The 15,645-nt window shown below is 40.8% G+C and overlaps 1 protein-coding gene across 2 annotated transcripts in view; it reads left to right on the forward strand.

The window, feature by feature from the left end:
* The window catches only part of DHH (desert hedgehog signaling molecule), a 106,386-nt gene extending 100,908 nt beyond the window's left edge, over positions 1-5,478 (forward strand). For both annotated transcript variants that reach the window (XM_040341165.1, XM_040341166.1), the window contains exon 3: positions 4,165-5,478. In XM_040341165.1, coding sequence (XP_040197099.1) covers positions 4,165-4,793 — 629 coding nt within the window. In that variant the 3' untranslated portion in view covers positions 4,794-5,478. The remainder of the gene's footprint in view (positions 1-4,164) is intronic.
* The last annotated feature ends 10,167 nt before the right edge of the window (positions 5,479-15,645 follow it).

Below are 15,645 nucleotides of genomic sequence, written 5' to 3' on the forward strand. Positions count from 1 at the left end.
CCCCTGACAGTCTCTATTGCAGTTTCCCGATTCTTTCATGTAACAAGTGTAGAAACTTCTCTGTTCACTCAGCTGTCTTGGGCAGTTTGCCAAGTTTTTAACAATGTAATGGCTTCCTTCTTAGATCAAAGGGATAAACTTCTGTGTGTAAATGCAGGAAGTTTAACCGCTCTAAATCTTTTTCTGACACTTCTTTCTTAAGTTAGAATCAATGTTTTTTTTGCTAGAAAATTACTTGGAGCGCCCAAACATTATATATACTTTTTTTAGCAGAGACCCTAGGGAATACAATGGCAATTGTTGCAATATTTTATGCCACACTGTATTTGCCCAGCCGTCTTTCAAACGCAATTTTTTGGGGAAAAAATACACTTCAATGAATAATAAAAAAAATGCTAAACAGTAAAATTAGCCGAATTGTTTTTTGTTTAATGTGAAAAATGATGTTACGAGAATCGTGATCTATCTTCTAAGCAAAAAAAATGGTGATTCTCATTTTAGCCAGAATCATGCAGCTCTACTAGGTAGTACCTACTTTGCTTTCAGAATAGCCTGATTTCTTCAGGGCATCGATTCAGAAAAATTTCTTGGGGATTTTGCACCTTAGTGACTCAACAGTATTATTCATTTCCTGCAGAAAGATTTGTTATGCCGCGTACAAACGACCGTTTGTATGCGGCCAACGGTTGTTAAAAACGATCGTGTGTAGGCTCCAGAGCATTTTTCATTACCTGAAAAATGGGCATTAAAAATTTAGAACATGCTCTAATTTTTCGCGTCGTTTTTCACGTTGTGAAAAACGGTCGTGTGTAGGCTTTAACGATGTGAAAAAAACGTGTAGGCTCAGAAGCAAGTTTTGAGACGGGAGCACTCGGTCTGGTAAAACTAGCGTTCGTAATGGAGATAACACATTCATCACGCTGTAACAGACTGAATAGCACGAAGACTGAAAAGCGCGAATCGTCTCTCACCAAACTTTTACTAACACGAAATCAGCAAAGGCAGGCTTGACAAGAATCACATCGAAAAAAAAACTTTGTTTTTTCTAGAACATTAAAAATGGTCGTGTGTACGCGGCTTTAGACCTGGCAACATTTTCCACCCTTTAGTTGTCCAATTTTGGTAATCTCATAACCAGTGCCGATCCTGACCTCCCTGGGGCCCTAAGCAAAATCAAAATGACATGTCACATTCATTTTAAGTGGAGGTTCACCCGGAAATGTTAATTTTTAACATTAGATTCATTTTGTCAAGGGGAAGCGGGTAGTTTTTTTAAAAACGAAGCAGTACTTACCGTTTTAGAGAGCGATCTTCTCCGCCGCTTTCGAGTATGGGCTGCGGGACTGGGCGTTCCTATTTGATTGACAGTCTTCCGACAGGCTTCCGACGGTCGCATCTATCGCGTCACGATTTTCCGAAAGGAGCCGAACGTTAGGCTTCTTTCGGCTACTCGTGACGCGATGTATGCGACCGTCGGAAGCCTGTCGGAAGACGGAAGACTGTCAATCAAATAGGAACGCCCAGTCCCGAAGACCATACCCGGAAGCGGCAGAGAAGATCGCTCTCTAAAATGGTAAGTACTGCTTCGTTTTTAAAAAAACTACCCGATTCCCCTTGACAAAATGAGCATGAATCTAATGTTCAAAAAAAAAAATTCGGGTGAACTCCCGCTTTAAAGTTGAGATGCGGGGGGGGGGGGGATGTTCTGCTGTCGCAAATGGCTGTCGGAAATGACATCTTACATTAAAATGAGAAGCAGGGGGGGGGGTGCTGACTTCTTACCTCTTCTCCCATGCAGCCAGCGAGTTGTCACCAGACGGGGCCCTCCGCAGCTTTGCGGGGCCCTAAGCGGCTTGCATAGTGAGCCTATAGGGCGGATCGGCCCTGCCCATAACCAATATAGCCATGTTTGATCTTTAAACCTGACAGAAGTGAGACCCAGAATGAATTGGGGCTAATGTGGCCTGCCTTCTTCAAGGTTCATGTTGCATGTTCAGAGCAGCCTTTTTTCTGAGATTCTGCAATAACCTTGTTTGGGATCAACAATCAGACCTCTTACACACGACCGAGGAACTCGTTAGGCGAAACACATTGTTTTCCTCGTCGAGTTCTTGTTTGGCTTTTTGAGGAACTCGACGAGCCAATTTTCTCCATTCCCGTCGAGGAAAAAGAGAACATGCTCTCTTTTTGGCTCGACGAGTTCCTCGACAGTTTCCTCGATGCAAAATGTACACGCGACCGGTTTCCTCGGCAAAAAATCTTTCCCACCAAGTTTCTTGATGGATTCTGCTGAGGAAAACAGTTGTGTGTACGAGGCCTCATTCAACAAGCATGCTTAGACCATGCACATTCCCCATTATGTTTGGTTGAACCACAATAGAATCTCCTCACTACATCTGTAGCCATTATGCAACCAATTGACCATTTACAATAACAAGCTAATAAAGTGACAACTTAAAAAATAACTCACCCCAACTGGACTACTGTAGTTTTCATGTTTCATGTTTGCATTGATGTGCTTGCTGTGTGTCAGCTTAATAATATTGATTTACAGTGCATATTACCTCATTTAATGTGTACTAAATACACCTAAATACAGGATGAGAACAAAAAAACTCCTTGATTTCCAACAGATATAGAATGTAACTTTTTTTGGAATATTCTTACACATTGGTGGCTACAGTTGCATCAACTCATAACGTTTTATGTGGTATCGGTTGGTATCACACACACTCCATGTGTGCCTTAAATGGAAGGTCGCCTCATCACTGGAAATGATCTTTGATGGGAGGTTATCATTTTCCATTAACGCCTGGAGATTCCTGCAAAATTTAAGTTGCGTTTTATTGTCTTGCAGGTGTAAATGGACCAATTTCAGTTTGTAACAGTGAAACCACAAGCGTTGCATAAGATCTTGCTTACCTTGCTTTGCAGGACGTGCAACTCTCTGACTTCTTAGGGCTATTCAAAGAGTCTTTCCTGACTAGATCAACAACTTGCTCAAAGACCTATGGTCAGCCAGAATATCCCTTTGTCCAATCACAGATGCATCCTTTCTCAATTAAATTGTGGTACCACTTCAAAATGTACTTTTTAGTAGGCGGATCCACATTAAATTTGCGTTTAAAAACACGCTGCCCAGTCAAAGCACTGTTTTAGCCAATTCCAACTTGCACCAGCTACTTTGCTGTGGAGTGAGCACCATGTTGGGTTTTACTGCCCTCTGGCAGTGGAAGGCGTGCATGGAGATTCTGCAGTAGAAAAAATATATTTTTTGAGTTATTGTATCTGTGGTCACCAAATTTCTAAACATACTAACATTTTGAGTTTATAACTACTTCAAATCAAGGAGTGTTTTTGTGCTCACCCTGTAGATTATGAAACACCTATGTTTATAACAATGACCTTTCTTATCTGACCCACATAAAGTATGCTTGAGGGAGCAGTTAGCACAGTAGACAGCAGCATTGATCGTGGAGTAATACTGGAAAGATTCCATCAGGAAAAGAATTTTGGATTGATGGATCAATGGATAAGGATAAAATGAGTGTGGAGATCCAGAGATCTTTGCCTTCCAAATTAGGGTCCAACAAGTTGTCACCTTTTGTAAAAACCTGTGATGCTGCCCAGAACCAGTTTTGGCCTTGTAGATGTCTAAGGAAATTTCTCCAACAGCCAGTTGTCTGCAGGGTGTCTTAAGCCTGGTTCCTTGCAGGCTGAATGCTGGGCAACATGGGCCGGTTCAATAAAAACCGCCTGACATTCGGCCCATGTGTATGGCAGCCGGTCCAACAGAAGCCGGCTTTTGTCAGATGAGAATGCTGGAAAACTAGCAATTGACCAGCTCCCGATCTGGCTTGGTTTGGTAAGACATGGAAGCCAATCAACAATGACATTTCCAACTGTTCCAACCTAAGCAAAGTGCAACGGAACTAGTTACTACAGTTTACATATGTTTTTGTGCTGTAATATTACAGAAGCGCTAATGATTTAAGAGCAGTTTCATGTTTAAGGGTTTCTCCAATACTTTCTCAGTTATTAGTGATTATGTAGCTTTGAAAATTCTTTGTATTAGATTCGATCATACAGTTCTATTTCTGTGTCTACCTTTTAGTTTTTTAATTTACTTGTTTTCTTACGTATCTCATATTTTTTATCTTTCAGACAACTCCTTAGCTGTCCGTTCTGGTGGCTGCTTTCCAGGAACCGCCATGGTCAATATTATTAGCGGGCAACGTAAACCTCTGTCAGAATTGCAACTTGGTGATAAAATCCTTACCACAGATGAAACAGGACATTTGATATCAACAGAGGTTTTGCTGTTTTTGCACAAAGATCTGGATGAGCCAGCCACGTTCATAGTTATTGAGGCTGAAGGACATCCATATAGCCTTCGGCTTACCCCAAACCATTTGATCTTTGCAACCAGAGACCCACTGGCGGGATTTTTGCCAGTTTATGCACATCGTGTCCAGGTTGGGGACTTTGTTCAAATATTTGCTAATGGCACTCAGCTGCTGCCATCTAAAGTTGTAAATGTGTCCATACAAGAAAAAACTGGGGTTTATGCTCCACTGACTGCTCATGGAACCATTCTTGTAGATGGTGTATTGACATCTTGCTATGCAAATATTGAATGGCATGAAATAGCACATAGGTCATTCGCTCCTATAAGACTACTTTACAACCTGTTCTTCATTCTTCCAGAATTTATGGGGAATGATGGGATTCATTGGTACTGCCACTTCCTGATTGTTCTGGCCAAAAAAGTCCTTGGATGGGAAATTCCTTGATATGCTATACAAGAGGATGGATTTAACTGGAAATGCTGCTGACATGTGTTCCCTCAGATCTCGAGTTTCCTGTTTTGCCTATCTGCTGAGTACAGTTCAGCAAATAACAGCTTGCTAAGAGTCATGGTCTTGAAGGAACATGGTCCCCAAAGAGTGACTATTATACAAAGCTGGTGGCTAATATTATTTGCAATCAGAGGGACCTTGAATGTGCTAAATTATTGTGCAGATAATTGGTTAAGAGGGTAATTCCTAAAATTGTTTAAGAAATTGCAATTTTTTGGGGAAATTCCTATTTTATAGGAAGACATTCTGATATAGAGAGAATAGAAAGTAGATGTTTGATCATTGGAAGGGGGGCCTTTTGTAGTTTTCAGTTATATCCCAGTCATGGCAGCCTCTCATTATGCTTGCGTCAACCTCAAATCACAAACGAATTCCCATGTGAAGAACTTTGCAGAGACTCTTATGCCGCGTACACACGATTGGGATGGAATTCATCAGAATTTCCAATGAAACAACTCCGATGGGGCTACACAAGATCGGAAAGTCCATCAGACTTTTTCTCGGAAATTCCAATCGTGTGTACATGGCATTAGACAAACCAGGGCAGAAGACAGATTCACACATACGTTGTATAAGTGTCAGTTAATAAATGTACGGTATGTTGGCTTTTGAAGAATAAGTTACCCTGGTGACTCTAAAAGGAGTTGTACGCTATAGGTGCTACAAGTGATTTTATATTATTGTCAGATGATCTAACAAAGCAAAGGCATTGATAATTAATGACCAGCTATATGTTTAATGCCCGTTTGCCACAATTTCATGGCTGGTTCGGCATGTTTTTATTTGTGCAGCCCTTTTTTATGTCAGCAGACATGCACACCAACTATCTATAGGCACAATCTTGGCCTTGTAGACCAGCCAGAGTGCTTAATAGTTATACACTGGATCCTTGTGAACACCAAGACACTTTTGTCTGTCTCAATATCACAGTTTGGAATTCTGATCACCTGTCTGTACAATTTAATTGCGTACAGTCTCTAGATATAAATGCACTGAAATAGAGGAGGAGACAAAGGTCATTGTGCACTGATTATTTATTTTTACTTTTGCAATAACAATTGTGATCTTTGAACACTCATCCTTTAGAGATCTTTAACATTGTGTGTACAAACACATGATTATACTACTGCTATGGTGCTGAAATGCAACAAAATACAGCTTGTTCTTATTATACTACTGTACTGTCAAATATGATTGTTATTTAAGTTGATGGTTTGTGCATGGGTAGGTGGGAATATGTTGAGTTTATCTTTTAGAAAGAAAGAAACAAGGGAATACCATTCATATAAAGACATTGGGCTTTATTTACTAAGACTGGAGAGTGCAAAATCTGGTGCATCTGTGCATGGTAGCCAATCAGCTTCTAACTTCAGCTTGTTCAATTAAGCTTTGACAATAAAACCTGGAAGCTGATTGGTTTCGATGTAGAGCTGCACCAGATTTTGCACTCTCCAGTTTTAGTAAATTAACCCAATTTTTGCCAGTAGGCACAGTGTCTGAAAGAACAGATGGGTTCCCATTTCACTAAGTCTAAAGTAGGCTCACTTGTATGACAGAATCAGGGCGAGTTGGCTATACCTTGCAAAAATACCAGCCACACAGTGACATAATGCACTCATGTGATCGCTGTTTTTGATTGGTATGATATCTTTCAGCATCAGTCATTATTTGCCCAACAAACAAGACTCCTGTAAAATGCATTCCAAAATAAACCCAAGCTGCCATAATTGGCCCAAGATTACATCAAAACAGTGGAAAGATTACTTATTGTCCTCAGTCAGTAAAGTTTTCCTGAGCATACATGGCCTTATGATGACCTATCAGGCCTGCAGCATCATTGAATCAATGACTCTGGTGTTGATATAAGTGATCAGCCTGAAAATTGAAAAGCTGTATCTGGGCAACACACACCTGTCATCACACCGAAAAATTGGCTTGAGCCAGTCCCCAATGCAAGGCCATATATTGGTCGAATTCCGAACTAATTTGCTTTCGAAAATCAGAAGTTTTGTGATCCGATGATGCCACCATTGTTTTCTAAACCAACCCAGCCAAAATTGTCTTTTCTTGTGCTCATGCGCATTTCTTTTTCGAATATATTTCTCACACGATTCTCCCATCATTGATTAAAAAATAATTTGTTTTTAAAAAAAATTCCAACATGCCCGATCACTCAAATTCGGCTGTTACTGTGGCCCACTAATGGTGAGAAACTCAAACAAAACTTCTTTAAAAAGATTTGGAAATTCAAACCATGTATGGCTGTCCTTAGGCCCCTTTTACACATACGGACCATTTGTCTATTTTTCATCCATACGTTGACGGATTAAAAATGGATGTGAACAGGTGATCATACATTTACATCAGCATTCATCAACATCTGTTTTTTTTTTTTAAATGGATCGAAGCCCTATTTTTGTTCCGTTAACAAAACTGAATGGATGAAAAATGGATGTAAACGGACAAACGGTCTGTTTTTGCCTTGGTAGTGGATATAAAAATAACTGAGGAGAAACTGATGAAAAACTGATGTAAACTTCATCCGTCTTTTTCTTAGAAAAAACATGACTAAACTAATGAAACGAATGGGTCCGCATGTGTGAAAGAGGCCTGAAGGCTTGGTTCACACCTATGCAGTTTGCTTTGCTATTTCTGCAGTGCTTTTTGCAGTGCATTTTGCATTTTTGCACGTGCGTTTTTGACACATTTTTTTTACGTTTTGCATTTTTGATGCTTTTTTTGGGCGATTTGTTGGGTGAATTAAAAAATGCAAATTGCAGGAAAAACGAACTGCATGGTTTTCTGCTGCTTCTCTATTGAACCAAAAATGCACTTTTTGCTTTTAAAAAAATCCCTAACCCTTTCCAAAAACGCAGCGGCTGAAAAAAAAAGCATAGATGTGAACATTTCCCATAGGGAACCATGTTATATAAACTGTGTGTTTCTGCAAAAAGCATTAAAAATGGTATAGGTGTGAACCAAGCCTCAGAGGCACCTTGTGCTGGCACAGTCTGTAAGCAACCAAGCAACCTGCTTTTTACCTTACTTTTACTGAATGGTGGTTATATCAAATGAATGGATGGCATTCCCTTTTTTTATACCATTGTGAGACATGTTTATACCGAGGGCAAAAGGAGACAAAAGATGCTATAATAAGCACATTTACAAGAAAGCTTTGAACTCATTAATATTATTTATTTCAACTTCTACCTGTGCTCCAGTTTTCCAAGCTGTTCCCTTCTGCACAATCTTTTTACCACTGATCATGTTTTATAATGATATAAAAATACTACATTATCGAGCCATGCATTATTAATTACCAGAGGGTAAAAGGTGGTCTTTTTTGAGAAGTGTGCCACTTTTTCAGAATAAGATATATTTTTTTAGATCAAGTCTTACTGTAACTTTGCAAAGGAAATTTGCTTTAACACAGCTGCTGCACAATCAGTCTTAGAGTATATTTTTCTACTTATAAATTGTAATTTAATTTGTTCATTTTAATGTTCCAGCTTCCTTTAGATGTGAGACAATGAATGTTCAAAACAGAATTTAATATCTTTTTAACAAATAATCTTATTTAATGTGTTTTCTGATAATAAACCAGGTTATAATTTATCCCATTTTATAGTCTTGTTTCTTTAAATGCATTCAGAAAGCCAGTTGTATATTGTATAGATGTGTTTATTGTTTAGTTCCATGGACTGTTGCAGTTCTTATTTGCCAAATTATACTATGTTGCTGAGCAGTAAGGATTTCTGATTCTTTCAAGAAGTCCTTTCCCAAGAAAAATACTTTGACTAGCATACGCATTCCTCTTCTTAAAATGGTAGTTTGCAGTACGTCATGCTGATCCTCTGGTTTTAATCATATCAGTGACACTAAACAAATCAGCTGACCAGGAGGTCCGGCTCTACTCCTATTATACTAGCCACATACACTACCAGTCAGAAGTTTTGGAACACCCCAATTTTTCCATTTTTTTTTTTATCAAAAAAGATTTTTATTGAACATACGATATAACAGTTTCCAATGCACAAGAACTTACAGTATTTTTTCGTACACAAACATTGTGCGCACAGTCAAGTTTAACAATCCCATACTTCATCGCCAGATTCACCACACATACATTTCAGTTCTATGGACACTGTAAAATTCTAGACATCACAAGCTCCCTAGGGCTTAAACCAGGGGTATCTAGCCAGCGGGGACCAAATACATTCAAACCTGCCTGAGATTTTTCCAGTTTTTACTGAAAATTAAACAATTCAAGTCCAGTGAATAACCTGAAATGGTACAAAGGTAAGCAGTAAACTGCCAGAGGTGATAGAAAAAGTTTAGGTTAACAAAAACTGAAAAATAATTTACATTTCAGAGTTATACAAAACGGCCTTTTCAGAGAAGAAGCAACGGGTTAACAACTCAAAGTTATTCCGCAACAATGTAAGTAAATGAAGCCTTGAAAGTTTATGCTAACAATTCCTACAGATTTTTTTGATTACTTACAAGCTCTCTGTAATAAAGCAGCGTTGAAACAGACTGTGTTACTACATCCTCATAAGCAATATTTGGACAATATTGTACTGCAGGAAGTAGTCTATTGCCCTCAAAATGGCAAAAAAATAGTAATTAACAAAGGCCAATATAACCCTTAAAAGTGTAGCACTTTCCTTTAGAGAAATTGCAAAGAAAGCCAAGGTGTTAGTGAGTACACTTTTCTACACCATCAAAAACACTTGGAAGCTGGAGGAAACTCTGACAAGAGGAGGTCTGGCAGACACAAATTCACCCCGGAATCAGAAGATACGTTTTTTTTTAAGAGCCTTCAAGCCCAGCTTAACACTGATCGACCTAAGCAATTCTCAGCTTCAACTGTAAAGTAAAGACTTTGAGCTGAAGATTTGACAGGTGCAGTGGCTGTTGATAAGGTAGAAGAAGCACCACAACTTAATAAGAGCTTAGAAACACAGTTTCCTTCACAGTAAGTGAAGGAAACTGTGTTTTAGATCATGCAGTACCTTTTGAGGCATTCCAATGGAGCTGCCTCTTGAGTCTCAAGTCCCAGACAGATGCTCATTGTTCTCTTATTATAATCGGCCAGTGGAGAGCATATTGGGTAAATGCTGGTAAGCTATTTCTAGAGGTCTTATTTGAGACCACAAATTGGTAAACCACTATAGCCCATTGGCCCTGAATGTATACATGAGTATTTCAGAACCAGTCTTTTGGAGTCTTTTACATTGCAGAGTCATTTGGGATGCACGTGGTGATAATATTTTATATACCGTATATATATTTTTTTGGTTGAACTAGATGAACTTGTGTCTATTTTCAGCCTGCCTAACTATTTAACTTGTTTTGCCATTTTAAAACCGGCACTTTCGATGCTTGCTGCTTATAAAAGTGCTTGCTACTTTTTCCATAGTAGCTTACACTGTGAATATACAGTAAAGCATTTTATTAAAAAGCCTACATCTACTTATGCAATAGTGTTCAGTACCACAGAGGCAATAAAGGCAACAGCCGCTAACTTGGTCAGAGAATCCTGCTGCCAAAGAGGTGAGTGAGTGAGTGAGTAACTTGTATAGCGCTACAAATGTGAACTAAAACGCCTCAAGGTGCTTTGTATCCAATGTCGTCCAGATACTTCAGAAGAGGTGGGTCTTAAGTTTTTTCCTCAAGGCCCGATGATTTTCTTCCATGCAGATGTTCGTGAGTAGAGCGTTCTATAGCCGTGGTTCTTTGGACTGCGAATCTTCGTTCTCCTTTAGATTTGTAGTGGGACTTGGGGATGTGGAGGAGGTTTTGGTTAGTTGATCGGAGTTAGGGGTGTAGTGTTTTATTTTCTCGCATAAGTATTGTGGTGCGTTTCCTTGTGTGCATTTATGGGTGAGGCAGAGGGTCTTGAATGTAACCCGATCCTTTACGGCTAGCCAATGGAGAGTCCTCAGGGCCGGGGTGATTGATTCCCAGGGTTTTTTCCTGTTACCAGTCTGGCCGCTGTGTTCTGGATGACTTGTAGATGGGAAACCTGGTATTTGGGTAGTCCTAGGTAGAGGGAGTTTGCATAGTCGAGTCTGGAATTGATAATTGTTCCAACTACTACTGCAGTGTCCTCTTCCGGGATGAGGGGGATGAGTCTGCGCAGCAAGCGGAGAAGATCGTGATATCCGCTAACTACTGATCCTATTTGTGCGTCCATAGTCATGTCTGAGTCAAAGATGACTCAGAGGCTTTTGACTGTAGTGCTTGGGGTGATGGTTTGTCCAAGGGTGGTGGGTGGTGTCCATGTCATCCTAGAGTTTGTCTTTTGGTTTGCGTGGAGAAAGAGAAGTTCTGTTTTGGATCCATTGAGTTTGAGGGAGCTCTTCGTCATCCAATTATCTATCAATGTTAGGCATTTTCTATTCCGTGATATTGGTCTTTTTTGTTGGTGATGCGAAAATAAAGTTGAGTGTCATCAGCATAGGAGTGGTAGAGCAGGTCCTGTTTTCTGATGATTTTAAAGAGTGGGCGGAGGTAGATGTTGAAGAGCATGGGCGACAGGGGTGATCCTTGAGGGACTCTGCATGTTTTACTGTCTGGGATTGATTTTTTAGGAATGACATGAACCAGGGTAGATCTGAGTCTGCAACTCCTGCTACTTCTGTGAGACGAGTGAGTAGAATTTTTTGGTCTACTGTGTCTAAAGCTGCACTGAGGTCCAGCAGCACCAGGAGACAGGATTCTCCTTCATCTGCTTCTTCGAGGGCATCATCCCATATTTTGGGAAGTGCTGTTTCTGTCCCATGGCCTGAGCGGAAACTTTGTAGTGGGTCCAGGAGTTTGTGGGTGTCCAGTTGTAGCTGTTGTACTACTGCTTTCTCCATGATTTTGGAGATGGTGCTAAGGCTTGTTACCGGGCTGCGGTTGTTTGGGTCTTTGGGGTCGAGGTTGGGTTTCTTTAGGAGGGGTTTGATTATGCCTTTCTTGAGGGAAGTTAGAACAATACCTTCCATTAATGATTGATTTTGTATATAAAGATGAGATTAAATCATATCTAAACCTAAAAAGAAATACTGTATGTAATATATTGCAGTTTACTAATCATTAGATGTGGTGGCTGGATTCGTTTTGTTTTGTATTTATTTCAGGCTTTTTTTACCTTTATTTTCACCTTGTAATCCTGCAGAAGGCTTTCCTTAATGGCTATGCTCATTTCTCGACAGGACAACCAAGGAGCCATGGTTGTCACACAGACTGGATTTTAATCACTTCACGGAGGGCACGTGCAAATATGCAGGCTCTCAGCGGGCAAGCCTTGGCCCCGAGCAGCCGCATATTTGCATGCAATAGTGCCAATAGAGCTGTGCCAAAAGCATGCTCCAGCCACAGTTACCGCCGGCTAACAGAAAGCTTGCGATCGGGAGATTTCTGATCATGTGACCGCCTTGACAGCCAATCACGGCAGTCACATGACCATAAGCCCCGCCCCACCTCCCGTCATTCTAAACCCCTTAAAGGGCCGGCAGGCACCAGTTCTAAGGGGTTAAACTTAATTGCCATTGTTCACCTCTATTGCATGTTGGAATGATGCGACTTGTAGTTTACGCAAAAAAGATAAGGTCCTTTGAGCTTTCTTTTCAGCTCACAGGAAGTGACATAGACACTGCATTTCTGGCAAGATTAACAGGTATTAGGAAATAAAAGCTGCCATTACATTTAATGATTGAGAAACTGGAAAATGTAACATTTTTGTTTTGGGGGGGGGGGGGGTTAGATACATGGTTGTTAACTTAAGGGAGGGTTAGTGTTAAAGTTTAAAGGAAGGTTACTATTATGAGGAGGTTTAGAGTAAGTTGTGCCTTTGGGTAAGCACTGATCCCCTGTTAGAATTCTAATGTGCCACTGATAGGTGTCTGCATTATGGACACCTAATAGAGTGCATTTTAGTGTATAGTGCCTTATAGTGCAGTGACTTGTATATTAGTGTTCTGTAATGTATGACTGCCTTCTGCTCAGTAGCTCAGTAGCTACAGTATATTCCCATAGATGCTGATATACTTCCACATCTTCTATATTACCCTAAACCTAAGCTTGGGCATATGCAGACCACTGTGCTCTCTGATTTCTTCATTACCACAGCCTTGAAGGGAAACTTCACAGTGACAACTCTGTAAAGCTGGCCATACACTGTGTGAATTTTGGTCAGATCCTAAGGGAACTGAATGGACCTGTGCCACCTGCTAAAACGTTTTTGGCTGAGCAGCAGCCGCATGCAAACACCCCATTCAATATATATATGTACAATAAGGTAGGTCCTAACATTGCAGTTGTTGGAAAATCTAAAACAGATTGTACAATCAAATTGTAAAAAGTGGGTGAAAAGTACAATCTGAATTCATAAACTGACACATGTTATGTGCATTTTTTCATGCACTATGGGAAGTGAGGGAGCATCTTTTGTTATGACAGACATGCGTGTCTTTTTGATATTGCCATTCATTTTTTGTAAAGCATCACCTTGTAAAGCAACCCATTTCCTTAAAAATTTAAATTAAAGGCAAAACATTTCTGAATAGATATAAAAAAAATATTATAAATACCTTTATTTCCCTTTTTATAAGTGATCACATTCCCTCTGTTCTCAGCTACATAAGAGCTGGGAGGAGGAGGAGAAGCAGCAGCACGTGGAGCTTTCTAGTGAATGGCTATGTGGGGGGGGGGGCATGTCAGGACAAGTCTGATCATTGTAGGAGAGCAGGCTGAGTTCCCAGCACAGCTAGAGAACTGACCACGGTGTATTCTCCTGCTTAGTGTGGTTAGTTTTTATAAGAAAAACAAAGGAACTGGTGGGAACACCAGGGATTTCACACAAAGGAAGAAATACAAAGAGAACAGGAAACGTTATCATACAAGTTACATAGTTACATAGTAGGTGAGGTTTAAAAAAGTTGATCAAGTCCAACCTATGTGTGTGATTAGTATTACATTGTATATCCCTGTATGTTTTGGTCGTTCAGGTGCTTATCTAATAGTTTTTTGAAACTATCGATACCCCCTGCTGAGACCACCGCCTGTGGAAGGGAATTTCACATCCTTGCTGCTCTAACAGTAAAGAACCCTCTATGTGGTTTAAAGTGTCACTAAAGGGAAAAAAAATGTAATTTAAAATAACAAACATGTTATACTTACCTCCACTGTGCAGTTCGTTTTGCACAGAGTGGCCCCGATCCACGTCTTCTGGGTCTCTTGGCGGCTGTCTCTGGTCCTCCCCGCAATTACTCACTACAGTCATGCGAGAGCTTGCATGGTGGTCAGTAATTGCGGGCGCGCTCCCGTGATACAGAGAGTAGCCATAGCCCCTCGCTGTATCACTCGGCCCCGCCCCTCAGCGCGCCGCGTCAGCCAACGGCTGCGCTGCTCTCAATCCATTCGCTCTAGCCAATCAGCGGCCAAGCTGAACGGCGAAGAGGATATCGGGACCGCACGGGACTTTTGAGGGGTCAGGTAAGTATAACAGGGGGCTCGGGGGGGGGGGTGTCAGGGGGGGTGTCAGCATTCAATGTTTTTTCACCCTAATGCATAGATTGCATTAAGGTGAAAAAATAATTCTTTACAACTCCTTTAAGGTTAAACCTCTTTTTCTTTTAATTTTAATGAGTGGCCATGTGTCTTGTTAAACATGGTACAACAGGCACATATCAGAGATATGAAATGCTGGGGTAACAAACACTTTAAAAACTTGTGTAACAGTACCCCAAATGTTGCAGGCAGTTTTTATACTGTATGCAGCACAATACAGCACAGTAATGGAAGCCAAGACCTATAACAATAGAACGCTGTTCTACATATCTTGCTATTTAATGATTGAAAATGCTTAGATGAACATTTCCTACACCAAACATTACTAGGAGGCATAAATCTGATGATGCACAGGGCTGGACTGAGAAAAAAATTTGGCCCTGGACTTTATCCAGACCGACCCACTTTAATTTTGCAAACAAGCATAAAAACAGTATCTAAACCAGGGGTCTCAAACTGGCGGCCCTCCAGCTGTTGTGAAACTACAAGTCCCATCATGCTTCTGCCTGTGGGAGTCATGCTTGTAACTGTCAGCCTTGCAATGCCTCATGGGACTTGTAGTTTCGCAACATCTGGAGGGCCGACAGTTTGAGACCCCTGATCTAAACTATACGCAATTGTGCAAAAAAACATAAGTAGCATAACATAAGGAGTCCTCACTCACCTCTTTTATTATTTCACTTATTCTCCTCTGTATTTTTCTCATCCTTCCCACATCACTGCATGAAGTGGAGGGCGAGCCGCGCAGCCATTGCTTTGACAGGGTGTCACTAAAACCGGCCCACTGAGCCATCGGCCCACCGGGAAACTCCCTGTAGTCCCAATGATGATGCAGCATAGTTTTTCTATGAAACTAATGTGCAGAAAAACACCTCTTCTTTTCTCTTCTCTTTCTCTTATCAAAGGTTTCCTCTAAAGTGGGGGTCAGCAACCTGTAGATCGCGATCTACTAGTAGACCGCGGACAGGTGACTGGTAGATCACGGTCTGGACTTGCCGACGTGCCATTCCAGAGCATCAAACAGAGAGAAATTCAGAGGGACTACTAAAGTTGGAGCTGAAGTAGTGAGCAAGAGCCGCAAAAGCCAACTCAACCACAGGGTTTTACCAACCCCCCCCCCCCCATGTTTACGTGTGAACGAGCATTAGGGTGCCATTGCTGAATGCAACTAAGGGCTCATTCATAAGGTTAGCAGACACTCCTGCTCCCATGAAAAGCAATCCCA

The sequence above is a fragment of the Rana temporaria genome, chromosome 2 (assembly GCF_905171775.1).
Source record: "Rana temporaria chromosome 2, aRanTem1.1, whole genome shotgun sequence".
Taxonomy (NCBI): Eukaryota; Metazoa; Chordata; class Amphibia; order Anura; family Ranidae; genus Rana; species Rana temporaria.